The sequence below is a fragment of the Coturnix japonica genome, chromosome 5 (assembly GCF_054131305.1).
Source record: "Coturnix japonica strain WE chromosome 5, WE-NBRP24, whole genome shotgun sequence".
Taxonomy (NCBI): Eukaryota; Metazoa; Chordata; class Aves; order Galliformes; family Phasianidae; genus Coturnix; species Coturnix japonica.
In genome coordinates this window covers 41,482,926-41,508,090 of record NC_140667.1, presented here as the reverse complement: position 1 = coordinate 41,508,090, position 25,165 = coordinate 41,482,926, and the positions used below count along the sequence as shown (strand labels likewise).

Here is a 25,165-nt window from a genome sequence, read left to right as displayed (position 1 = left end):
AGTTGTGAGTAGACACAAAGTAATGGAGGAGCTGCATTGCCAATTTGTGGAGGTAGCTGATGCATTTTTATGTAACATTTAACATAAGAAACACTGAAGATCACATCGATCATTTAAAACGTCACAATCTAAGTAACTGCATTAGACTCGTTCCCTTTAAAAATATACATGCTTGTAGCTTTACAGCTGGGTTTAGTCACTTCTTTGTTTTAAAGCAAGCAGAAATGTGTCTGTATCTTGCCTTACGCCCAACCTTCTACAATAGGCACTAAGACTACAACTGAGCTGTTGAAATTCAGCAATGGAGTGATAGTTTGCTCCTGTCCTTACAAATTGTCATCTCACCCTGAGAAGGAAAAAGAATTCCACGGTGGCAGCTTGTTCTGAAAGGGGCAGCTTATGAAGGTGTTGGAAAAGTAAATGAATGAATAAACCCCATAATTTAAAGTCTTTTACCGGGGGGGGGGGGGGGGGGGGAACCCCAACATTGCAGCATTGTTCCTTACGAAGCCAAGAGCCCAAAAGCCCGTCCTCTGCTGTTCTCCTCCCATCGGGTCACTTTAAAAGAATATTTTACTGTAGTTCTTTAAGCTTAAAATCCAGTTGTCTGTTTAGATTTGTTGTGTTTCATTATGGAGTGTGTCCGATAATCCCTTTTGCTTTAACCAAAAAAACAAACAACCACCCACCAGTATTTTGATCTAGTCCAAAGGTATGGTCATGTATTACTGTCATAAGGGTCATGGGTTTAAGTGTACTCCATGTTGGCTTCCACCACCAACATCTATTTCCTGTAACGATGTTGTACGTTTATTTAAAGCATATATATATAATATATATATATATATAAAGTATATATATAAATTAAACATCAGATTTTTTGCATTAAGATTTTTTTAAATTTGATTATGAACCTCGACTACTTTAATTCACATTTAAAACACCCCAGACGAATATCCCGGAGCGCTGTGTTTCCCAATCCAAGGCGGTATTTATTTGTCGAATATGATTTTACAATATAATATGTAGCTGACATTGTTTTCTGATATCAGATGTAAATATTTGTAAAAAGGAAATTCTTTTGTATATTTTTGTGAAGATGTAGCTCCCCTACAGGTCCGAAACCTTGAATAAAAAAGTGCATTCCTGTTACTGCTCCCCATGGTCCATCATTCTGATACCCATGAGAGGATTTATGGTCACCCACTGGGAATTCTCACTTTTGGCATAATCTTAATAGCGGATTAAACTTCCTAATAACGACATACTTCAACACGGCTCATCTTAAGCAACAGGACTCAAACAGAACACAAAACGTGCTTTGAAAGTTTTTAATGGAATTTAAAGTAAACGTTTCTTACACAGACATCTTCTTACCGTGTAAAAAAAACAAATGTAAAATTGCTCAAGCTTACAAACTTGGAAAATTAGAGACATTTCAAGTATGCAACAACTTTGTTTTATGAAAACAATGTATATTAAAAGTTCCAAATGTATGAATTCTTCTACCATCCCGTGCCCTGGTGGTTAGCTGTCCTTTCTGCTCCTATACAAAGGAGGCAAAGCTCAGTCCCCATTTATATCACCATCATTCACTGAGAGGAAAGAGAGAAACAATCCATGTAAGTAAAAATCCTACCCTTTTAGAAAGATCATTTCCTACCTTCATAGCAATTGAGAGGTTGGTTGGTTGGTTTTTTTTTTTTATGAGATGAGATAGAATATGATGCTCAGGCAATTTGAGTATCATTAAGAGAGGCCAGTGACTGGGGCGCTGGGACAGCTGGAGCTGCTCCACCACAGAGTCTCCTGGCCTGAACACAGAACTGCCCAGTTCACAAACACTCAGATCTGAACATTCTGTGGAAATGACAGCTTAGTAAGAAAATAAAAGAGTGATAAAGAGCAACTGATGTTGTGTTTACCAACTTTTAGTTGAATAAAGCTGAAAATCCAACACTTTTAGGACAGGATTTCAGCAGCTGTTTCACATTCTAACTGTAGGGCACTTGCATTATAGCATTCCATCACATCAACAAATGTTTATGGTACTAAGACCAGACAGTATGGAGTTCTCTTCAATATAGATACCTCTAACAGCTGTCTTTCTTCAAAGAATCTTGGCTGTTATCACAGACACTTCACCCCTCACATGAGTAAAGCTGCATTTGTGACTTCAGTACAGTTATCAGGGGAAAAAAAACACCCTAGAAAATCACCTGGTTTGGGTTCGAGTCCATTTCAAGGCATGACGAGGAGGGACAGCAATCGTTGGATGGTAAAATGTGCAGTCTGGCCTTGTACACTGGGTGTTAAACCTGCAATGCTAAAAAGGAAAGCATTTTAGCACAGGCTAAAGTTGGCTTTTTACCTTCCAAACAAACTCACCTTGAGAGTTACGTGCAAATCTGTATTACTGTACAAACTCTCAGATCATTCAGCTAATGGCCTCCTAGATGAGTGCTGTCAGTTCAACCCACAGCAGAAGGGCATTCTCTTTTGTAAATATTAACTGTGAGTTAAATGCTCCAAAGCCACTGCTGAACTGACAGGTGGAAGCTCATTCACTTCAAGTGTGTGTTTCAGCATCATTAGAGCTTGAAAAAGCCCTGAGCTTCCTGGTGTGAAACTACATATAGGCACAATTCTCAAGTGTAAAGGCTCTTCAGTTATAAAATCTAATATAGGTTACATGGATGTACTCTGGTAACTGGTCAGTTGTTCAATAGTCTTTGCAGCACACCCAGAGGAGAACTCAGGAGTCTGAAATAAATTCCTTCCAGATTGTTTAAATCATTAAATGTTCTGGTTCAGGTTCTGGGCTAAAGTTAAAACGTGAAAAGTGAAAGCAAAAATTAATTAGGAAATGTTAACAACAATTCCTGACTGAAAGCAACATAGTTCAAGTCCTCTGTAGAAAAGAAGCAAAGGCGCAGGAAACAGTTCTTACTTTTGGGTGGTAAAAGGGACATTCCATTTTCTTACAAGCAGGAAAAAACTTGCACAGCAGGCTGCTGGAGGATACAGGCTGTGTGGGAAGCGGTGCTAATAAAAAAGAACAGGTAAATGACATCCATCAGAACAAATCGCTTTTTTAAATGTAATTCCACACAAATGTATCAATCCTCGCAGAAGAAATTACATTTTATAATAGACCAAAGTTCTGCAAGGAATACAGGAAACCCATCACAATGTGCTAGGTGGATTTCAGCCTGCAGTACAAGACTATCAGGTGATCATTAGCCGCAGTTCTCCATTTCACAGCAGAAGCGTCATGGTAACGCTTCCAACAAATTCAGCAGTGAACCTGGTAGGCAGAAAACTTCATGTGCTGCATTTAGAGCAGAAAGCCCCTGAGAGTGTAAGTCAATAGAAATGAAATGCACAGGCAGTGCGCTGCTCTCCAGGAACACACTGGAGCTGCTGGAAATGATACAGGAGAGCAGCACATTGTACCGTGTCTGCTGGTAAAGTAACAAAGCAGCATCCTACTATGACCAAGGGCAAAGACACGTCCTAAAGAAGTTCATGACTTCAGTGGTGCAGAGGCCGTCTGCCTTAGCACTGCTCAAGGAACACCAGCTTAGGCTTAGCAATACCATTAATGCTTCAAATACAGCAGTTTTTTTCGTAAGGAAATCTCACCCCCTGAACATCATCTTTTCACTACAAAAAGCAAATTCCTACAAAAAATAACAAAGCAAACAACTCACATATCCCATCCCTTCTGTTTACAATTAGTGTTACAAGCTCTTTGTAACGTCAATTGAGAACACATTTGAGAACTGCAATGCTGACTAATTCCTCCAGCAGATGGAGCTCCATGCACAAAGTACCACTCTGGCCTTGCATAGAGATTTCACATGGACTCATAAGGAACAGCATTCCGGGATTTTTTTGATAGCAAACCAAGGTTTTGTCATAATACTGGATTATTATTGTTCTCTAACATTAAGATGTCAAAGAAAATTAAGTCACATCAAGCAAAAATATATATTTTTTTTCATCAATGACATTTTCAGCTCCTACTACACCACCTTCCCTTCATTTAAGGCTCAGAAAACAAAAGGAGCTCACCTGGTTTAGGAGGTGGAAGGGGGTTCCGTCGACTGGCATGAGTGTAAGGGCAGTCCGGCTTAGTGCATTTTGCATCGTATTTACAGTTTGGATGGATGAACAAGCACTTATCAGCAAACTTACAGTTGGGAAAAACTCTGAATAAAAAGAAAAGAAGATGTAAGCTCATATCAGAGCCAAATCCCCAAGCAGCTGTTGCACGTGAAAGCCAAACTATCACACAGCGCCTAGAACTGCAGCAGGGTCTGCACATGTACAGTAGTTACTTCCAAAGCCAGGCCTGCAGACACAGTGTGCAAACTATATATAACTCATCTGCATTCATTTCCCCCATTGTACAGTCAACAAAGTACAGCTGGACAGAGTATCAAAGAGAGACAGCAAAGGTAGAAACAGACAGCAGAACCATTTAATGTTACCTTAACATACTGAAAAGCACTGTGAGATCCCACTGCCTAGTTCCATCACTACCACAATAGACATGCTGCCTTGGGATAACAAGCACCACAGAAGGGAAATTTGGAGCACTGAAGTAAAAATAATGACAGGATTTCAGGCAGACGAGCTTTGTACTACTCACTTGCAAGGCTGTGTGGGGTGATGGTACACACATTCATCTCCATTTTTGCAAGCAGGCCAGTACTTGCAGCGCTCAAGCACCTTCTCCTGTTTCTGTAACATATTCAACTGTTCCATTTCCACTAAGAAGGAAAACAAAGAAACAAACACATAAATAGATCTTGGATCTTTTGGTTCCATACACATTTTGACTTGTATAGTATAGCATAACTGAAATTCAAAATATTTTCTTTCATGTCCTCCCCCTCCCCCCCAGCTCAACTGATGACAAGCCTTTACTAACAAGAAAGTAACAACAGTAAAAATGTGTATATTTTTACAAATAGAATTTATTAGTATAGGACTTCAGACTAACCTCATTTACCAATTAAGAATCCCTAACAGATATATACCTGTACCCAAAATACTACCTGTACCACAAAGCTTTAGTCAGGAGCATTAAAGAGGCTACACTAGTAAAAGCACACATTTCTAAGGGTGGTACTCTAATATGTCTTTCTCTGTGCCAGCAAAAGGACACCAATGAATCACAGAATTGTGGGGGTTGGAAGGGACCTCAAAAGTCCACCGAGTCCAATCCCTCTGCTGAAGCAGGTGCCCTACCATAGATCACACAGGTAGGTGTCCAGGTGGGTCCTGAATATCTACAGAGAAGAGATCCAGAGATGTTCCACTGCTCCATCACCCTTACCACGTAGAAGTCCTTCCAAGTTAGTATGGAACTTCCTATGTTCAAGTTTTCAGCCATAACTCCTAGTCCTATCGCTACAAACCACCCAGAAGAGCCTCGTCTCATCCATTTGCCTCCCACCTCCCATTAGATAATGATGAGCATTTATCAGATTCCCCCCTCAGTTTTCTTTTCCCCAGGCTGGACAGACCCAGGTTACCCAGCTTTCCCTCATACAAGAGATCATAGAATCACCAAGGTTGGAAAAGACCTAAAAGATCATCCAGTCCAACCGTTCACCCATTACCAATAGCTCCCACTAAACCATGTCCCCCAACACAACATCCAATAGCTCCTCGAACACCCCAAGGGTCGGTGACTCCACCACCTCCCTGTGCAGTCCATTCTAGTGCCTGACCACCCTTTCTGAGAAGTAATGTTTCCTGATGTCCAGCCTGAATCTCTCCTGCTGCAGTTTGAAACCATTCCCTCTAGTCCTGGATGCTTCAGGCCCTTCATCATCTTTGTTGCTGTCTGCTGAACTCCAGATTTCTGCTAACAAAGACAAACTATATCTTCAAACGAACAAACAAAAAACACCAGCACTGAGCTGCATGGAGAATTACTTAGGAGTGGTATTGCTCCCCTTTATCAAGATAAAGGCCTCCAAACATACAAACCCACTGAACTATCACCTTTCATTAGCCTCAAGGATGTTCTTGTGGGAAAGATAAATACCATCACTTTGATTTGTGGAGAATGATAATGTCCAGGAGTTCAGCCTGCAATCAAACCACCACATTAGTATTAGATCCTGTTGGCAAGAGTAATTACCATCACAATTGTCTAGCTGCCGGGTTACAATCTGCATCTGCTGTGCTCGAAGGCCTTTTAATCCTTTGCCTGGACATATATTTTGGGTAACTGGCTTTAATCCTTCGGTTATATACATGTCTTCCTCTTCTTGGTCTGAGAGGTATCCTGGGGGGCTGGGCACACCATCCAGCGTCACGATGAACTTGGGACTAGCAGGTTTCTCTGGCTGTACAATCTGGTCTCTATAAAACAAAGAAAGGTAGTAAAAATAGAGTCTTACTCAAGTCTCTCAAGTCAAAATGTGAGCTGCCTTAGTACCAGTAGTACTACAAGCCAGAGAATGACATAGCATCACACTTTCTTTTAAGACTAACAATAATTAACATCAATTACTCATAACTGCCTTCTGGCATCTCTTAAACACCAGTAAGTAATGTAGCTTACAGCAGCATCCAGCAAAGAACCAATGGGTACACTCAAGTTTTGCTGCAGATCTGAACACCATTGACAAACACAGACACAGGAAAGCAATTACTGTTTCAGGGCGTTTTGTTTTGAGATGAATAAAGTGAAGGTAAATAACATTCTTGTAATCACAATCTCCTCATAACAACCAAACAGCACATTATGAGAAAGTTAAGTAAAAGCTTTATGCACTAAGAACTTCAATGCTCAACCTTATCAAAAGATCAAGGTAGCCTTGGATCCTGTAAATGACAACACTCAAAGGGGACAGAAGAGTATAAAAGCAGGAGATGCACACATGTTTTCTCCACTCTTCCACTGTCCCATCCATTTCATCTGAGGGCTTAACTAAACCAACGTGACTGTAAATATTTGGTATCTCACTATGGAGCTCTCCTCTTTGACAAAAAGTGACGGTATGACCTTTGTTTTTCTACAAAATTGGGTTAAAAGCAACTACAGTGAAGAATGCTCTAAAAAAGAGAGAAAAACAGTGCTAACAGCATGACTAGCCAGAACTCTTAATTAGTCAGAAACAGTTCTGTTTACTGCCTCTCTCCTGTTGTAGCACAATATCACAGCTGTCAACTGTGAACTGTGTCAACTACTCTGAAAGACTTTCCTTTGTGATTTGCTCATTCACTGTTGGTTTTAGTCTTACCAACACCTGTTGGTCTTTTGGTCTTATTGGTCTGCCGGTCTTTTGGTCTTACCACATTTAAACTCCTGGCCACACTCACAAGATGAGTTAAATCACTTGTCCCAAACACTGTGTGTTGACTTGCAGTACTGAGAAACATGAAGAATGTGCTGTTTTCCTTCCAACACTGACAGCTCGAGCAAGGCTGTTCTTACTCAAGATTGCATTAAAAGGCATCTCATAAGAAACACAGAAGAAGGTGAAACAGGATCTGCCTTCTGTCCCACAGCAATGTTGAACATTAGTTCATTTTTCACAACCACACATATCTTGGCTGAACATACAAACAACAGAATGGCTGAACAATTCCATTTAATTCACAAACACACATTCTGACTTAGTAAGAAATTACTTCTTACCGCGTCTGTATCAGACGTCCCGAGAGAACTCGCATTGCCTCAGTGGCCCTCTTCCCCAGTTGCTGATTCTGTGGTGCTATTTCCTCAGACAGTTTGGGCTTCTTCAGGATGAATGACCTCGTATCGGTATGGACCATCGATTCTCCATCGTAGTAATCTGATTTGGGAGGAAAAATTACATACCAAAAAAAAACCTCTAAACCAAACACAAAAATAATCATGTAATTGCACTCTTAACTTTCACCATATCTAATAAAAATCCAATTATATGGCCAACAAATTACATTTCTTTTGTCTAGTAGCTTACAGGAAACATTTTTACTTTTGCTTTTTCCACACAGACCAAGGGGAACCACTGACGATATCAGACTTGCACATAAAAACCTTGCACTGGAATGTAATAATGCTGTACTGAAACAGCACTGAAGGAAACACACACAGAATCTCTCAGGCTCTGAGCACCTACTGATGTAACAGTTTTTCTCCTGAGACATATGGGAAGTAGAAAACACTAGAAATTGACCAAAAAAAAAAAAAATGGAAATTTTCTTTTAGTATTCACAATCAGTAATGTTTAATTTAAGAATGAGCAATTTTTTGTTAGGAATAAAAGATCATGAGACTTAACCTTGAGTTACTTGCAACGTATCCTCAGTGACAGGATCCACCTGCAGCCGAGAAGAGAGCTCCTTTTGTTCTGCTCCTAAAACAAAGAAACAAAGAAACAAGAATCAGGAGTGTGATTTACTATATGTCACAATGCAACTACAGACTAATTCATGAAACTTTAAATGAAGCTTTAACAATGAAGCTGTAGAACTGAAGCATACTCTCATAGATCATAACCTGCTCCACAACTTGAAGCCCATCCTCATTAAGAACCCCTTTCTTCTTTGCTTCAGAAACAAGTTTTCTCCAGGCAGACAGCACAGCTGTCTGGGGGTGATAACTATTCAGAGAACACTCAGAGCCGTGACAGCAGCCAACTACAACAGATCACATTCTTCTTAAAAAGAGGGGAAACAAACAGCAACACTCCATATTTGACTGACAGCTTGAGAAAAACTACTTTGCTTTCTGTTTCTTAAGAAAGATGTCATTTCCATTTCAGTTGGAAAAGAGCCATAACTTCACATAAACATTTTCTCTACATCAATTCAGAAACTGAGAAATGTTTTTCTCAAGTTATTTTACAGACACAATTCCAACTATTTTGTTGGAATCCTTTTGTTGCCATAAGGAATGTTCACCAATCCTTAACAATGACAATGAGCTGATGTAACAAAGACCTTAAACCAAATTTTGCTCAGCAAGCTGAGATAGTGCCGTGGTTTTAACAGTAAACTGATTTCTCACAGGAGCATTTTTCTACCACCTTCCTTCCATAATTCCTTGTAAGACATATATTCTTTCATGCTGAAAATACAGTCTGATTACCATCAGACACTATAACATTTTCCCTTAAAGAGTTTCCTACCAGAAGCAAAAGTAAAGCTTATTGTTTGTAGCTACAACTACTCTGATATCCAACACTAATGCAACAAATTAAAACTTTACAATTAGTTGTGTGATGAAAACACATTGGAAAGAATCTGTAATATGCTACAAAAGTGTTTCAAATGTACATTATCTTAACTCTCACGTAAGCTTTATGATAGCATCACTCCTACAAGATATCAAGGAAAAAAATGCAAAGAATTCATCCAAATATACAGGGATAAATTCACTTATTGCATTTGTTTATGCAAAATCATTCTTCCATGATAGGCCAGAATGCTATTTCACCCTTTGTCTGCTGATTAACTCATCTAATGTTATCAGTGTATGGCTGTACTCTGCAGCAATGCTTCTAAAAGCTTCTTGGTTTTCAGGTCATTTTCACATGCAGCTCTTAAGGATGACTTAAAAATTAAACACTTCTTTTTCTCTTCTCGGCCTGCTGTAAAATGACATTCTCTGGTATAAATTATTAAAGAATATTATCAGATGACCTTGAATTCCTTCAACTGTCTGCTCCTTTGGTTCTTCTACTTGAAGCTGAGAACACAGAGCAGGGAGTCTGCTTTGCAGATGGATTACTTCTAAGTGAGGTTCCTCTGGGCTAATTCGAGTTCTCGGTGCAACTGGAACCGTCTGTTTCTGTGGAACTTCAAATGCAGAAACAACAGTAAACATTTAAATCTAATCCAAGCATTACTTTTACATATGAAGCTAAAATAACTTTAATAAATTACACACAAACCTCAACCATCTGTTTAAATAAAGAGGATCTTTAGCTACCTGTATGAATCTCATTGAGAAATGCACACTCATGGATGCGCACAGAACACTCAATGAGTTGTATCACAGAACATCTATTTGTAAGGAAAAACCTTCTAACAAAGGAGTCAAGCACATCTCATGCCTTTAGATCAAGTTATCAGCACCCACACAACACCAAAAATACCAGCAACTACTAGAAAGCAAGAAACAGGTTCCCAATGACCATTTTGTAAATACATTAACATAAAAGGAAGATATGTGATTCTTGCAGTTAGTTTACAGGTTCTACGAGAGAGCAGGCAAGAAATTTTGGATAGCCATCAGTCTTGCTCCAGGTAGAATAAAAGTAATGGTTCAGACAGTTAATGAACGCTCCTTCCCTGCCAACATGCAATGCTTTGTGCTGACAGACCTGGATTTATTAACATCCAATGAAATGACAGCACACAGGCAACAGCTAGATTTGCCCCTCATCAGTCTTTCATAGCTAGGAAAACTGAATGCCAACACACAGGCAACTGCTGATTTGCTGTACCAAGAGCATCTCAGTATCTAAACTTAAGTTCCAGCCTCACTACTTATAGAGAATATAAGTTCATATACCAAACACTATGTTCCTTGTAATTCTGCATCTTGATTACTTATATCCAGTATACTGTGATTTGAAGGCATTCAGATGCAAGTTGGGTGGCACCCTGGGCAGCCTGATCTGGCAGATGGCAACTCTGACCATGGGGGTGGGGCTGGAAACAGATGTCTTTTTAAGGTCTCTTCTAATTCAAACCATTCCATGATTCTATGGTTTGGCCTCTATATACTTCACAGCCTTACTGTGTTCACTAATAGATTTTAAATACCTCTTTCTTCCCCTGCGTATGCTTTCATAACTCATCACTGATGATTATTACTGTAATGTACACGGGACATGGAAAATCCCTTATGTATAAATGACATCCACCATTCAACACTATTTTATCTCTAAGTGCTATGTTCAGACTGCATACGTAGAACAGGGCTTGCAAATACTATAGCATGGCATAAACATAAAGTAATACTACTTACCTGCAGAATAATTTGTTGTTTTTGTAACTGATTCCTGTGCTTCAGAAATTGCTTTCAGTATTAAATTCTTATTGGCCTGTTTTGAAGGTGGCAGCGAAGGTCTAAGTGAGATGAAAAAAGCAATTAATTGTAAATGGATTGCAACACATTCATGCTAAACACATATATTTTAACACATTAACAAGTGTTAACATAAACATAATACAGATAGAAATCATCACCTAAAAACTCACTTTGTTTTCAACCTGTTAAGCTACTCCCTGAATGAATCACAATCCATAAAGTGCTCATAAAAGTGAAGTCCAGAGGCATGATTTTACCTCTCGTCTTCCACAGCTGCAAAACTATTCTGCTTCTGAAATGCTCAAATTCGGTCATTCCTGTCCACCCACCTCTGCCCCTCACATTCCTGTTACCATGTGTGCTTTGGCATTAATTATGCAGCTGCCTCAGGCACTAAGATCCAGATGAAGGCTGATTATGTCAAAACTGTATTAGTTGTAAAAAAAAAAAAAATCTTTCTTTTCTCTTCAAACTTTAAAGTTTAAATCAGGCATGCTGTGGTGCTGAAGATAAATTCAGCTTAAAGTAAATCATATACAAGCTAGCACTGCAGAACTATCTGGTCCATAGTTTAAATGCTTTTCCTCTCACTGCTGGAAGTCAGACACAAACTGCTGACGGACCTTGGCTAACAGCTGACACTCATACATAATGGGGAGGTCTTAAATCTTCTGAAAAGTCAAAATATTCAGACCAAGTGTCTGGTCCTGCATTTTGGTCACAACAACCCAGGCCACCCTACAGGCTTGGGGAGGTGTGGCTGGAAAGCTGCCTGATAGAAAGGGACCTTGTTGCGCTGATAGACAGTTGGCTGAACATGAGCCAGCAGTGTATCCAGGTGGCCAAGAAGGCCAATGGCATCCTGGCTTGTATCAGGAATGGTGTGGTGAGCAGGACCAGGGAAGTCATCCTGCCCCTGTACTTGGCATTGGTGAGGCCTCACCTCGAGTACTGTGTTCAGTTTTGGGCACCTCAGTACAAAAGAGACATGGTCTCTTCCAGTATTTGAAGGGTGCTTACAGTGAGAGCGGGGCAAGTCTCTTCTCACTGGTGACAAGTGACAGGACAAGGGGAAATGGCCTCTAGTTGTGCCAAGGTAAGTTTAGGCTGGACATTAGGAAACACTTCTTTACAGAAAAGGTTGTTAAACACTGGAACAGGCTCCCCAGGTTGAGTCACTGTCCCTGGATGTGTTTAAGAGCCGTTTGGATGTGGTGCTCAGAGATATGATTTAGCAGAGGGTTGTTAGAGTTAGGGTACTATGGTTAGGCTGTGGTTGGGACTTGATGATCCTTGAGGTCTTTTTCAACCTGGGTAATTCTATGATTCTATGAATAATCTTAAAAAACAGAGCAACATAAAGAGACAAATTTCATTTGAAAAATATATCCATTAGTTTCTGTTCTAAAGTAACAGAGATGGGAACGATGTCAGCAGGTGCAGTGTCAAAGAGAGAATTAGCTTTGTCCAATTAATGACAACTGGTTTGAAGATACACTGGAAAAAGCACTGCAATAAACAGGCAGCTCACTCAATGAAGCGTGAGGCAGTACAAAATGTAGGAATGGCCTGCTGATTTTTTTCTGGCAGTTTTCAGAACTGCAAACAGCTTTCACCAGTGTCTACTTACAAATTGTTTTTTGTTCATTAAGTTTATTCGGGAACCTGCATAGAATCACTGTCATCTTAAGTACCTTCTTTCTGGCTTTGCAGGTACAGACACGCTGCTGGAGATGCTTCCTGTCCGCAGCCCATAATCCTCCTCCTCCTCCTCTTCTTCACCATCATTACAGAACTTTTTAACTTTGACTACTGAGCTTACAATGGGTAACCTTCTCTTCCTGGAGCCTTCTTCCTGCAGCAAACAAAGCAGCCAAAACAATTCATTCAGTGTAACACACACATTAATAAGCAAGCAAAATAAATATTGCTATTCTACTTACAACCAGAAGATGGGGAAGTTGCATTCAAATTGCATGAATCTAAGACTAAGTCACCATGTGCAGAAGTAAATGACAATAATAGAAAACATGAATATCAGATACATTTACACTGAAGTATCTCAATAAAAACGTGACAGGGTTTTTCAAAGCAACACACAATGCCTTTCAGGGAGCACCCATTGAGACTGTTATAGAGAAAAGAGAAATAACTGAGAACTACTTTCTCCCATGCAGAAAGTTTAATTCTTAGATCAATATAAAGATTAAATTTTAGCTATCTGTCATGTTCTAAAAGATCATAGAATGACCTGGGTTGGAAGGGACCTCAAGGATCATGAAGCTCCAACCCCTCTGCCTGGCAGGGCCACCAAACTTCCACATCAGGTTGCCCAGGGCCCCATCCAGCCTGGCCTTGAACACCTCCAGGGACGGGGCATCCACAACCTCCCAAGGCAGCCTGTTCCAGGACCTCACTACTCTCCTAGCAAAGAACTTCCCCCTAACATCCAATCTAAGGATGCTAGCAGCTTCACAGAGTCAGTTTGGTGGAGCTTAGGAAGTACAAGATGCTTTTTCTGACAACCACAGTGCACACGGTAGTGACATTTAAGTGCTAGCCTGTAGAAAAGCACTGGAGAAGCAATACGCATCAGTACTTCCAATAGGAACCACCACTCAGCATTGAACTGCACAAGAGCAGAAATGAGGCGCTGCTAGGAGTGTACGTGGACTACACCAACACATAAGACATACGCAATTAAAAACACAACGAACAACACAAACCAATTCCCAAGTAAATTACTTTTTAAAGCAAAGATTTTCCAAACCACAAAGACTTCCCTAAGGATGCAGCACAGAACAGCAAAGGCCCACAGTTCTAATTAACACCACTGAAATAGCACTCTCCTGGAGATTACTAATGAAATTATTCATTATGATGAATAAGAAATGTGCTAAGATTTTCTCCTCATACGACCAAGAAGAGCTGTGACTCAGCTGTCAACAGTTTATGTGCAGCCTTATACAAATCCCTACATTTTAATTGTCACTTCCCACTTTAAAAACCTGAAGACATCAGCAAACATCCCTACAAAGCTTTCTACATTTCCAAACAAAAATCACTGCCCATTTACAAAAATCACTTAAGCTGCAGCAAATATAGAAAATTAGATGCACAATGGGAAACACAGATGAGATGCAATACAGTGTAAGTAAAACTTCTGCTTACAACATCAGCCATAACAATCTCCATTCCACTCACAGAGATCTCTTAGTGGATAGCCTTAAAACTGTCAGCTGGGACTAACTCTGCCTGGGTTAGTCTGGCTTCCCAAGTTAGTAATGTAGCAACCATCTCTTAGTTCACGTTTGTACAAAACCTACCACAAGAAGTGCTTAAATGCCATGGCTCTAAACAGTAAACAATGATCCAAATAAGAAACGTATTTGAGCCTTAGAAACTAATGTGTACCTAACACATACATGGTGTAGTTAGAAACAAATCTTACCCTAAAAACATATTTGCTGTAGATTTACACAGCACTTAAAAACACCGTGCTAATCCCCTCTAATCTACAGCTAAAAATATCACATTCATCATAGCAATATGCTAACACATTAATTCAGCTCAAAATAGCATCAAGATGTACAAGCTAATTAATTCAGCTACACAGCATCCTGTGATGTGCTGACGTTGAACTCCACAACACCTACCTAGCAGCGGACCCAAAGAACAAAATCTCAAACCCACTCATACAAGTAACATTAGTCCTCTGATTTTTCCAAGGTGAAGATTTCAGTGAAAGCACACATAGAAATTCAGGCTCCTAGAAAGTGTGAGATAAAGCAACAGTCATGGTCAATGACCATACTAACCTCACTGCCTACTTTATCGGCACTGAGTTTGGAGGTGGGTCTGTAACTCTCTGCTAAGCTGCCAAATGCTTCTGGATTGCACAGCTGAACTGTTTCCAAAGACCTGCAGCTTTGTGCATCTAGCTGCCGGCTCCCCTGCATGTTGCCTTGCTGTGGCAATCTGTGCACCTGTAAGCTGCCATCTGCACTCCTGCTAGCTGGTGGTCGGTAGATTTCAGCAGTAGGTCGAGAAGAACCGTATGTTACAGTCACAATAGGTTTCTTCCGTGACAAAGGATTCTCCTGTACAAAGTTCAGGTCCTCATCAATTAGATCATCTGGTTCGGGTTTAATGTCAATTACAGCTTCAGAAGGTGACAATTCCCTCAAAGGCTTGACTGTAGACATTAAGCGGGAGGCAGAACCATCTTCACAAGATTGCCTGATAAAACAAGAAATTGTCAAACATTAACTCTGCAAACAAATTACTGGAAAATTCTGGCTCTATAAAACAAAGCCAGATGGGAAGATTCATGAAGGTATTACTTCTTCTACAAACCTACCACAACCATCACCATTTTTATTAATGAATCTAAGCACATCTATTGCTGAAAGAAATTTAATACAACTCCTGATTAAATGCTTTTTTATTTAACAAATTATAGAAATGCCTTCCTCTCCAAAACTACATCAACCTTTCCAAGTACCTGCATTCTTCAGAACAACTACCACAGTCATACAACTCCCAGAAGGCTTAACCTATGTCCATAAGCCATTAGCAGCTTTACCGTGAAGCAGTGTTTCTTTGTTCCTGTGAACTGGTTGAAACTCTGGTGTCAGTTCTTTCAGATCGAGTGCTGGAAACTGCAAGAGATGGCAAGGTATCCTCACGCCTCCTCTCATCACTCACACATGAACTACTTTTGCTGGAAGAATGGTTGCTCTCAAAGATATTAGGTTCTGAAGATTTTGTACCAGATGGCTCTGCAAAGACAGGTACCTTTAGCTTTATATCAAAGAAGAGCAGTATAGATTTTGCAATAAATTTATCTGGACAAATGTAGCAAATGAGACATCACTCATATAAAAATAGATCAACCTTAGAAGTTTTTTCAGCTAAAAACACTGGTAAGAAATGTCGGGTATGGGAATATATTCTTTATCTCAAACAAAAAACAAACAAACAAACAAACAAACAAAAAAATGCCCCACATTTTCTAAAAGGACCCAAAATAACCATAGAAATTTAAATAAACAAAACAGACAGGTAAAATATCGCTTGAAACTAACTAGACATGCAACATTACATTGAGAGGATAAACTCAGTTTCACTCAAAACTCATTTTCTTACTTACCAGTAGTTACAGATCGCAACTTATCCAAAACACCATGGAGCCTGAAAGAGAAGGGGGAGAGAGGAAGAAACAAAAGAGAAAAAGGAGAAATAAAAGAACTTGAATTCAGAAAAATAATCATTCAGAAATCAACTATCCTTCCTCCATTTCAGTTAGGATCTTATTTCTACAAGGCTTCACTTTCCACCAACCGACAATGTCTAAACTCTGAAGCACCATTCTGAAGCAATACAGAAAATCAAAAGGCTAAAAAATAATGCTCTTAAAAAAAAACAAACAAACATGCATTACAAAAAGAATAAAAATTAAAAACTACAGCAAAATAAAACTCTTAAGTATATAACCTAGAGAGAATCCTATTCTGATCACAGGCATCTCCAAAATTTAGACTGAGTATCAGAAAGGAGTCAAAGAGCAAAACTGTATTGAAAACCAGGACAAACAAAACTGCATGCAAATATAAGTAAGACTTTTCACTAGAACACCATTATAGGTTTTGTCAGCCAACTTCTGCTGGTGTGACCACTGTGCATCAGTTTTCACAGTGACCCTCAGCTTTCCATGACATGATGCCTGGTTCACAGTACAAAGCACTGGCCAACCAGCAAGAGTTGCCAGCACTACCACAGCACTGCAGTGAAACTTTTACTGCATCACCCAGAAATACTGGTTACAGAGGGGGAAAAAAAAAAGCAGCAAGGCCTCATTGAGTATTTCATCGAACCAGACACTCATTGCTTAAGAAAGTATAAATTCTGAGCTGCTTTTGAAAGGAAAAAAAGAAAAACAACACAAAACCACAGCAAGCTAACTACAATACTACATAACTTCTGTCCCCACTAGTCCTCATACAGTCTTCTTCATACATTTCATCTTTCCTATCACACTTTTAACCAATTCCTACTTCATCATCTAATAAAGCACCCTGAAATAGAAAGTATATCTATAAACAAGTGCAGATACTCAACTGAATGTGGAATTTAAACAGGAATCATAAAAAGCAGGAGACACAGTATCTACATATAGTTAATATTCAGTTCTAAATATAGGCAAGAAAAGTCCTGATTTCCTTCTCCTCTTGAAATTTACTTTGTCTTTATTAGTTTTCAATAAAATTTTCTTCACCTACAAAGCCAAAAAAGCATTTTCTGCTGCCTATTGCTGTGTTTAAACATAAGAAGAAGGAAACAGGCAGTACATCTCCCATCTGTATGTATCAAAGTACATAAACTTAAAACTGTGCTGGATTAGAGACCTGAACATAAGATTAACTGCAAAAAAGACACAACTTCGAAAGCCTGAAAAAATCCCTAGAGCAACGCAGTATCTGCCAAATACCACAAAAGAAAATGCTGAAAACATTCTGTAATATCTAAAGCTCACGTGTAGCATAGAACAAATTAATTCACCACTGTCAGGACTTTAGGAAAAAAAAGTTCATCATTCATCTGTTGCTCATTTGTCCTCTTCAAAGCAATTCTGGGGTTCTCTTTTTGTTTTGTACAGCTGGGTAGTGGCAGTAAATAAACAGCCTGAGAGGTGGGAATACCTAAACATTTGGTGCTAAGCCCTGTCACAGACAGTGCACAGAATTAGATTCAGTACTCATCCGTCCTGTAATTCCTACATGCAACAGCGATCTGAAGCACTGTTAGCATAAAAGAAGTTGTTTTAAAATGATTACATCTAAAGAATTAACTCTCGTGAAGGGTTTGGAGAATCTCATGCTTGTGAAGGGCTTGGAGAATCAACCCTATGAGGAGAGGCTGAGGGAGCTGGGGCTGTTTAGTGTGGGGAAAAGGAGGGTGAGGGGAGACCTTATCGCCCTCTTCCAGTACCTGAAAGGTGCTTACAGTGAGAGTGGGGCAGGTCTCTTCTCACTGGTGACAAGTGAAACAAGGAGGGGAAATGGCCTCAAGCTGTGCCAAGGTAAGTTTAGGCTGGACTTTAGGAAACACTTCTTTACAGAAAGGGTTGTTAAACACTGGAATAGGCTCCCCAGGGAGGTGGTTGAGTCACTGTCCCTGGATGTGTTTAAGAGCCATTTGGATGTGGTGCTCAGAGATATGATTTAGCAGAGGGTTGTTAGAGTTAGGGTACTATAGTTAGGCTGCGGTTGGACTTGATGATCTCCAAGGTCTTTTCCAACCTGGGCAATTCTATGATTCTATGAGCTGCAGTATATAAAACTCCCATGCTCAAAGTGGGCTTTGAGGAAACTACTTTTTAACTCAAGATACAGTGCTCAGTTACTTGAGCATGGAAAACTTCATTCAAAAATCTGACTGCTTTTGTAGGCAAAAAAAAGATCATAAGCCCTCCAGTTACCTTTGAAATTTATTCATCACTGCAGTCATTTAACTGCTGACAAACTACAAATGATTTATTTATTAGGGCTGCAAAGTAAAAAGTTTTGATTAATGTACATAATGAGAAGCAAATGCTTACATTCTCAAGTTTTCTTTTATGGAAAGGAATTTACTGATAAGAAGAGTGACAATTAACTTGCAAACATACCATACAGTAAACCTGACAGTATTGTTTCCAAGGAAAAGTGAAAGGTCTTCTGTCATCTGCTCCTGACTCTTCTTATTGGCCACCATAACCATAATATAATCAGGAAGCTCTTCATCTAATAAAAAGAGAAACATATTGTTTTAAAGTATAACAAACCATAAACCCCATGTTTTTCTACAAGGCCTCTGTAGGCAGATTACTAGGTTAGCAAATTAACGAGTCTTCCACATCATCTGAGGTTTAATACAACATTCAGCCACAAATGAGAAATAAAAGATTGCAAATTTCACAAGAGCATAAGCCTAAGATGAGACCAAAGTATTTGGTAAGTGAGTAAATGAAACAGAAAAAGGACAGGATAGCAACAAAACACTGTTGGTTGGTTAAAAAGAAGAAAAGCAAAATCAGTTAACAAAAAAGACAACTTGAGGTGGTGACAAAGACTTAACAATGAAAAAAAAAAACCTAAACACAGTTCCCTGGAACTGGCTGAGTTGAGAAAGTCAGCTCATAGAATCCAAATACATTGATTCTGTAAATACAATGTCCCATTTTAAACTGGAACAAAAATGAAGTCAAGGTCAAACTACAAACTGGGAGCCTGGTTCTGCAAATCACAGGATCTCTGAACTATGGTCTCAATTCCATTCCTTCATCTGTAGTCAAAGGAACAACACAAGTAGCAAGGCAGTTGTAAGACTGCTTCCAAAAGAGCACTGCGCTTAACTGTCAACTTCAGTGCTGTAGAAAACAAAGACAGAAAACATGCTCTAAAGGGCAGCACCAACTTCATCATGGATTCAGGGGAAAAAGTCATTCTGCATTACCCACATCTGTTCCCACACATCCAACATATCCTCCTCACGTGTATTTCATAACGTAGCTCTTAATAGGATTTCCATTGATAAGAAGAAAACTATGTTGCACAAACGGAAAACTATGTAGAACAAACATGCAAAATGTATTTCTGACAAGGTCTTTCATACTCCTAAAGCAGTCAATCCCACTCTGTCTCATAGTAGTATCCTTTCTCTTTCTCCTAGTTCTGACTAATACCTGAAATTCAAATGCTGTCAGAAAAATCCCTAAGACTGGCTGTGTTTTAGAGTGGTGATAAGTAACTGATGTTACATGGAAGGATTTTGCTTCACATAAACTTTCTTCTTGTGCTTCAAATAACCTTCTTTAAATATTTCAAAAGACATCTTACTGTTTGTTTGTTTCTTTTTCAAATCCTCTGCCAAAGTATCTCCCTGAAAGGGGAGACCGTCAGCCTCCCTTGTTATTTCATTCATTCATGTCTACATACCGTTTCCCCTTACACTTAGACTACCCATTTTGTGAAGGAAGCCTTTTCCTTTTTCATATTAGACCAGCAGTAATTCAGCCTGGAGGTAACTTAACTCATGCTTGAGGTTTCTGCACACAACAACACAGTTAACAGTAAGTAAATACACTGCTCCAGAGAATGGCACTATCCATCTGCTTGTTTCCTACTGAGCAACAAACCTAAGGTTGATTGCTAAACAAGTGGTAAAACTTACCGACATAAGCTCCCAGCTCCTGCAACTTTCCTTTTATAGCGCCCTAGAAAATAATGAAACAACATTTAGGGGACAGAACAACGTGCTTTAAAATGCAAAATAGAGTGAGCCTCACTTGTTGAGGCTTTCCTCCTTATATATCTGAACATTGTGGTATAACAGACATTGCTTTTCCTATTCTTCACATCTAAGTGCTGTTACAGAGCAACTGCCAGCACAACACCGAGAACAACCACCAGCCGCACTGACAGAAAACCACCAGGTCCCAGCCCCTTCTTTAAGCAGAGACCTTCTGCTCCCAAGGCGCAAAGACCAAAGTCCCGGATGGTTTAAGAAGGTCATTCATTCCTGCTGGGACTTCTAACGCCGCACATAGCGAAAGCAACTGACAACAGGCTCCCGCTGGGGGCAGGGGCTGGCACCAAAGCTGTCCGCTCCGCTCCGGGCAGCCTCTGGCTCCGGGCCTGCGTCCCGCAGTGCCCAGGCCTCGTCCTGCAGCTCCGGAGGAAGGAGAGGCAACAGCTGGCCGCCGGGCTGCGGGGCCCAGCCCCCTTCCCAAAACAACGCTAACTTCCCTGTTGGCATCCCTGCCCCCGGGGAACACCGGGGCCGAAGGCCTCCCGCATCTCCCGGTTCGTCCCACCGCCTCCTTCCCCCGACAGAAGGGAACCCGGCGGTGCCGGGCCCGCGGCGGCCCGGCCTTCAGAGGAGGCCGGAGGTAGGCCGGCCCCTCAGGCACCGGCGGGGCCTAAGCCCGCGAGCGGGGGCTGGGGTCGGACCGTGGCCGCGAGCACACGGGGAGCGACCCGGCCGCTTCTCTCTCACCCGGATCTTGCGGCTGATCTCCGTGCCGATCTCCATGGCCGCACCGTACCGCGCCGCGGGCCGTGCAGCGCAGCGCCGGGCAACGCGCGGCCTCCGCCTGCGGCGCCCCCTGCCGGGCCGGGCCGCACCGAACGCTCCGCGCCGCCTCGCCGGGCCTGGGCTGATCGGCTCGGTCTGACGCTGGGTTGCTGTGCAACACATTTCTCCCACCGCGGAGGAAGGCCCGGCCCCGCGGCTCTCTGGATCTGGTCCTGAGTTGAAGAATATACCTACGTCTTTCTGACATCTGCTAGTGCTACAAGTGATTGCTTTCAGAGGGAGCAGGAACTACGCAGAGGAGACACAGAAGGCAGACAAACAGAAAACAAGCCATTTGTCTCCTGCACCAATGTCCCATGTCACTTCAGTAGTGTCTGTTCAGTGGGCAGCAAGGAACAGAAAGATTGGCATATAAAGTGTATTTTAAAAATAATAATGCTTGGTCTTTATTTTACCCAATGGCAACAGCTGTTTTAATCTCTTTCTGCATCACGGCTCCTAATATAAACCAAACATAACACAGAGGTGGCCTACGCTAATTAATGCTAATGATCTGAGCTGTTGGCCTGACCATACTTAAAGTGTACTGGTGCTACAGTGAGATGCAGTGAGTAACAGATTAGTTTAATTATAACGTTCCTTTTTGACCTCTGAGAGACATATTTAGCTCTGTTTAGATTTCACATAAATTATATTACTTCATTGCTAGAGAAAAAAAAAATAAAATAAATAAATAAAAACGTTGAAGAACACTAATAGGGATTAAATTTATGTCATCAACTAATTAATTTACTTTTCATAAAAATATTTTGTTCCAAAAAAGTATCTTTTATGTATTATGACAGAAGCTCACTGCTTCTAGTTCATTGCTGCCTGCCTTGGAAAACTGACTGGTTTAATATAGTAAAACCCTATAAAATGAATTACTTATTTACTAGGACGCAGTTCAACATTTTACAGTGCCATGTAAATTAAAATAAATCTTGCAAATGTGTAATTTCAGGCATCAAGCATGTAACAGACATAGTGTGTGCTTATTTTTCTAGCAGCTTCCATTCTACCTCTTTTCTTTTTACCTTTGAGTAAGGTCATGTTGTTGCGTATGGATACCCAGCTATCTCTTGGTTTGTCACAGATAAGGAAAGGAAAAGTGACAAAACAATGAGGTCTCAGCCACAGGGAGTAATAAAGTGGATTTGTTTAGAGAATAGCTTTAACAATCACACATAGAATCAGAGGTACTCTGTCTCTTCAGTTCATTAAGTCACTATTTTGCCTGACTAGTAAGTAAATTAAGTTTTTTTCTACATGAATTCTTTATTTTTTTAGCACCCTGGGAGTAGCCCTTTAACTGGTAATTAGGGGACTATGCTGTATTTTATCACAATTTTATCACCTCTCCATTAGGGCGAGGAAAGCATACATATATATACCACTTTTCTGACAGGGGAGTGGCTGATTCTGCTTCCTATTTGGCTCACTTTGATGTTTCCCTCTTTTAGTCTGTAAAGACCTGATGGAGGACAAAGTTCTTGGGATCTGAACAAGGTGAATGTTTGCACCAGCCTTCACCCTGTAGACAGGGCATGAATCAACCCAATAGGCAGAAACTTTTCTGTGCCGTTTTAGAATGAGGGCTGCAATGTTAGTTTCTTCTGTAGATCGAAGGAGAGTAAAGAAAGGGATGTGGGTATTTCTCACCATGCATGTCATGTAAACATAGACTGGGAGTTGAAGGGGAGCAGCAGTAGCACAGTATAGCACCATGAGGCAATTGGGCTATGTCTTATTAATGTTCCTGTATCAGAGATCATTGTGTGATCATGGACTTCATTGTCACTTTGTTCTATTTGTTAGAGATAAGAGATAAAGCAGGAAATGAGATCTGATGGGGCAAAATATGAGATATAAAGAGCAAAATGGAGAAAATATGGACAGGTATTAGTTAGGATACAAACTAGGGTTTATAGAAAGCAGAAGAAAAACATGGAGTTTAGGAGTCTGATGAGCTTCAAAGGAGAAAACGTAAGCTGTGGAGAAGCCTATGAGCGATGTCCTACCTGTGTTTAAGGTGATGTACCTTCTTTGATGAATGTGCAAAGAGAAAATACAGGAAAAAGTAACTCTGCCAAGTTAGAAAATTGTTATAATGCAACTTCCAGGCAGGAAAATGGTGCGATCAAAATTTAGACTAGGAAATGAAGCAGATAGGACAACTGAGACTTTGTTTCCAGTATTAATTGTTTAGAAATACATTCATGGTTTGGGTTTGTCATGCATTATGCTGTTCAGTTTTCTCAGGCAAGTAACCATAGTTCTGGCTTCTAACAGATACTATTAGAAAAGGATATCCATTTAGTTTATTTCATTTCATATAAGACTGAGTGAATTATTTTCCTGGCCTGTGGACTCTTCATTGTAACTATGGCTCATATGTGGGAGAAAAAATAGGTAATTCCCCTGATTGGAGGAAACCTGTTGTGTCTGAGAGAAATAACTCAGAACTCATGATAGTACAAAATTGCTTACATATTTCAGCTGTGATTATTCTCCTCAGTAGCATTCTGTTTGCATAGCAGGTCTGCAAGTTAGACTTGCTCAGACAGTAGCATGTTTGCTTTATCTTCTTCCTCATCCCTCACCTGTTTCAAGTTTGTATATACTTCTACCTGTCTCATGTAATGTGGAGAATGACACTCTACACAGCATACAACACTTGTTTATTTCTTGTATATTTGCATTATTTTTTGAGTATATGTGAGAAGGGAATATTGCCCCCTATGTGAGGACTGAATTCATTAAATGCTATAAATATTACTTTAATGCTTGATAAGATGGTTGTTATTAAAGACATACCTTCTACTGGAGCCTTTGGGAGTCTTGATTTGAGAGGAAGAGCTGAAGGATCAGCCTTTAAGCCTGCATTTGCTTGCTGTGTATATTACCAACAGCTGAAACTTTGCAAGGACTTCTGCTTTTAGCTGCACGCATTAATATATGTGCACAGGTCACTCGGTGTGGCACATAAGAATTAAACCTTGAAAATGCTTCCAAGCTGCGTAAAAAGAATAGTAATAAAAATAAGGCCAACACATATTTTTTCTTTTTTTCTTTCTTTTTTTTTTTTTTTTGTAAGAGATTTCCCTTAATTGGAAAAGCTTAAAATAAACGATCATATGATTAAAAAAAGCAAGGATTGCCTGCTATTTGTTGTAGCCCCTATTTCTGTAGCAGCCCGCAGCCAGTGAAGCAGCTGTTCATTGCTGACATTCTCCCTGCCAGGCATTCCAACTCTGTGAGGTAATGGGCTGCAAGCATACGGGCCTTCGCTTTAATTCTTTCGGCGTATCCTTCCGCATGGGTAGAGCGAGGGGAACGCCTCCAGGAAAAGAAATTAAATGCACACACACACGGGCACACGGAGACGGACGGCTTGAAAATATTCCAGAGAAGGCGATTTTGTGCTCGTGCAGCACAGCGTGGCGTGGAGAGGCTGCCTGCAGAGCTGGCTGACGCTGCTTTATTTTGCTGAAATATTTCCTTCCACCCCCAGCTCTTCACCCAGTGGAATGATACCCAGAGCGAGTTTTTTGAGACAGGAAGTGAGGAATGTTTTCACTATGAGTGATCTGAGAAGAAGGTGGGTTAGCCGAGATAGCAGCTGTGCGGTGCGGGAGGAGCACAGCAAGGCAGCTCCCAAGGAGTACAGATGAGATGGCTCCGCCACAAGACATCTCAGAGCACCGTGGTTTTTCTTCAGCTGCACACATGTGAAAGGACGCTCGGTGGCTTTGGATCGCAGCAAAAGGTAATGGGAAAACAGCGGGCACAGGCAAACTTGGTGGGTAAGCACGGCTGTGTGCTGTGAGAGGAGCTTCCAGCGTTTACTTCTTGAAAAGTGAAGACTGTAGTGCTCCGTGCTCCTGGAGGAAGGAGAAGTTTGAGGTGTGCACTTACTGTGGCTCTTTTAGTCCAGGAGCCAAGTCAAAGATTAACTGGTAAAACAAGGGGGAGGGTAGAGTACTCTGATTGATT

At 40.6% G+C, this 25,165-nt stretch overlaps 2 protein-coding genes across 5 annotated transcripts in view; one reads left to right on the top strand and one right to left on the bottom strand.

Annotated features, from left to right (window-relative positions):
• Positions 1-1,317: 1,317 nt before the first annotated feature.
• Positions 1,318-21,195, bottom strand: ZC3H14 (zinc finger CCCH-type containing 14). Of its 2 annotated transcripts, none has more exons than XM_015865295.3 (17): positions 21,092-21,195; positions 20,267-20,309; positions 18,723-18,837; positions 16,206-16,246; positions 15,639-15,834; positions 14,872-15,292; positions 12,748-12,908; positions 10,991-11,091; positions 9,658-9,813; positions 8,295-8,369; positions 7,667-7,823; positions 6,161-6,384; positions 4,658-4,778; positions 4,078-4,214; positions 2,951-3,045; positions 2,220-2,326; positions 1,318-1,595 (listed from the first exon to the last, which is right to left on the bottom strand). In XM_015865295.3, the coding sequence occupies exons 1-17, from the start codon at positions 21,125-21,127 to the stop codon at positions 1,589-1,591; spliced, it is 2,193 nt and encodes a 730-aa protein (XP_015720781.1). In that variant the 5' UTR covers positions 21,128-21,195; the 3' UTR covers positions 1,318-1,588. The 2 variants fall into 2 exon arrangements, with proteins under 2 accessions (XP_015720781.1, XP_015720780.1); XM_015865294.3 differs by having other exon boundaries at positions 20,556-21,190.
• A 3,358-nt stretch (positions 21,196-24,553) lies between these two features.
• PTPN21 (protein tyrosine phosphatase non-receptor type 21) overlaps positions 24,554-25,165 on the top strand; it is a 35,149-nt gene continuing 34,537 nt past the window's right edge. For all 3 annotated transcript variants that reach the window (XM_085550516.1, XM_085550514.1, XM_015865345.3), the window contains exon 1: positions 24,554-24,938. The gene's annotated coding sequence lies outside the window, so the exon portion shown is untranslated. The remainder of the gene's footprint in view (positions 24,939-25,165) is intronic.

What these genes read in the sequence shown, in the direction of transcription:
- ZC3H14 (XM_015865294.3), bottom strand. Translation starts at nt 20,612, where the DNA reads ATGAATGACCTTCTTAAACCATCCGGGACTTTGGTCTTTGCGCCTTGG. An exon ending in CAAAGAAACACTGCTTCACG is followed by an intron (nt 15,293 to 15,638) that starts GTAAAGCTGCTA and finishes TTGTTTTATCAG; the next exon opens with GCAATCTTGTGAAGATGGTT. An exon ending in CCGATAAAGTAGGCAGTGAG is followed by an intron (nt 12,909 to 14,871) that starts GTTAGTATGGTC and finishes TGTTTGCTGCAG; the next exon opens with GAAGAAGGCTCCAGGAAGAG.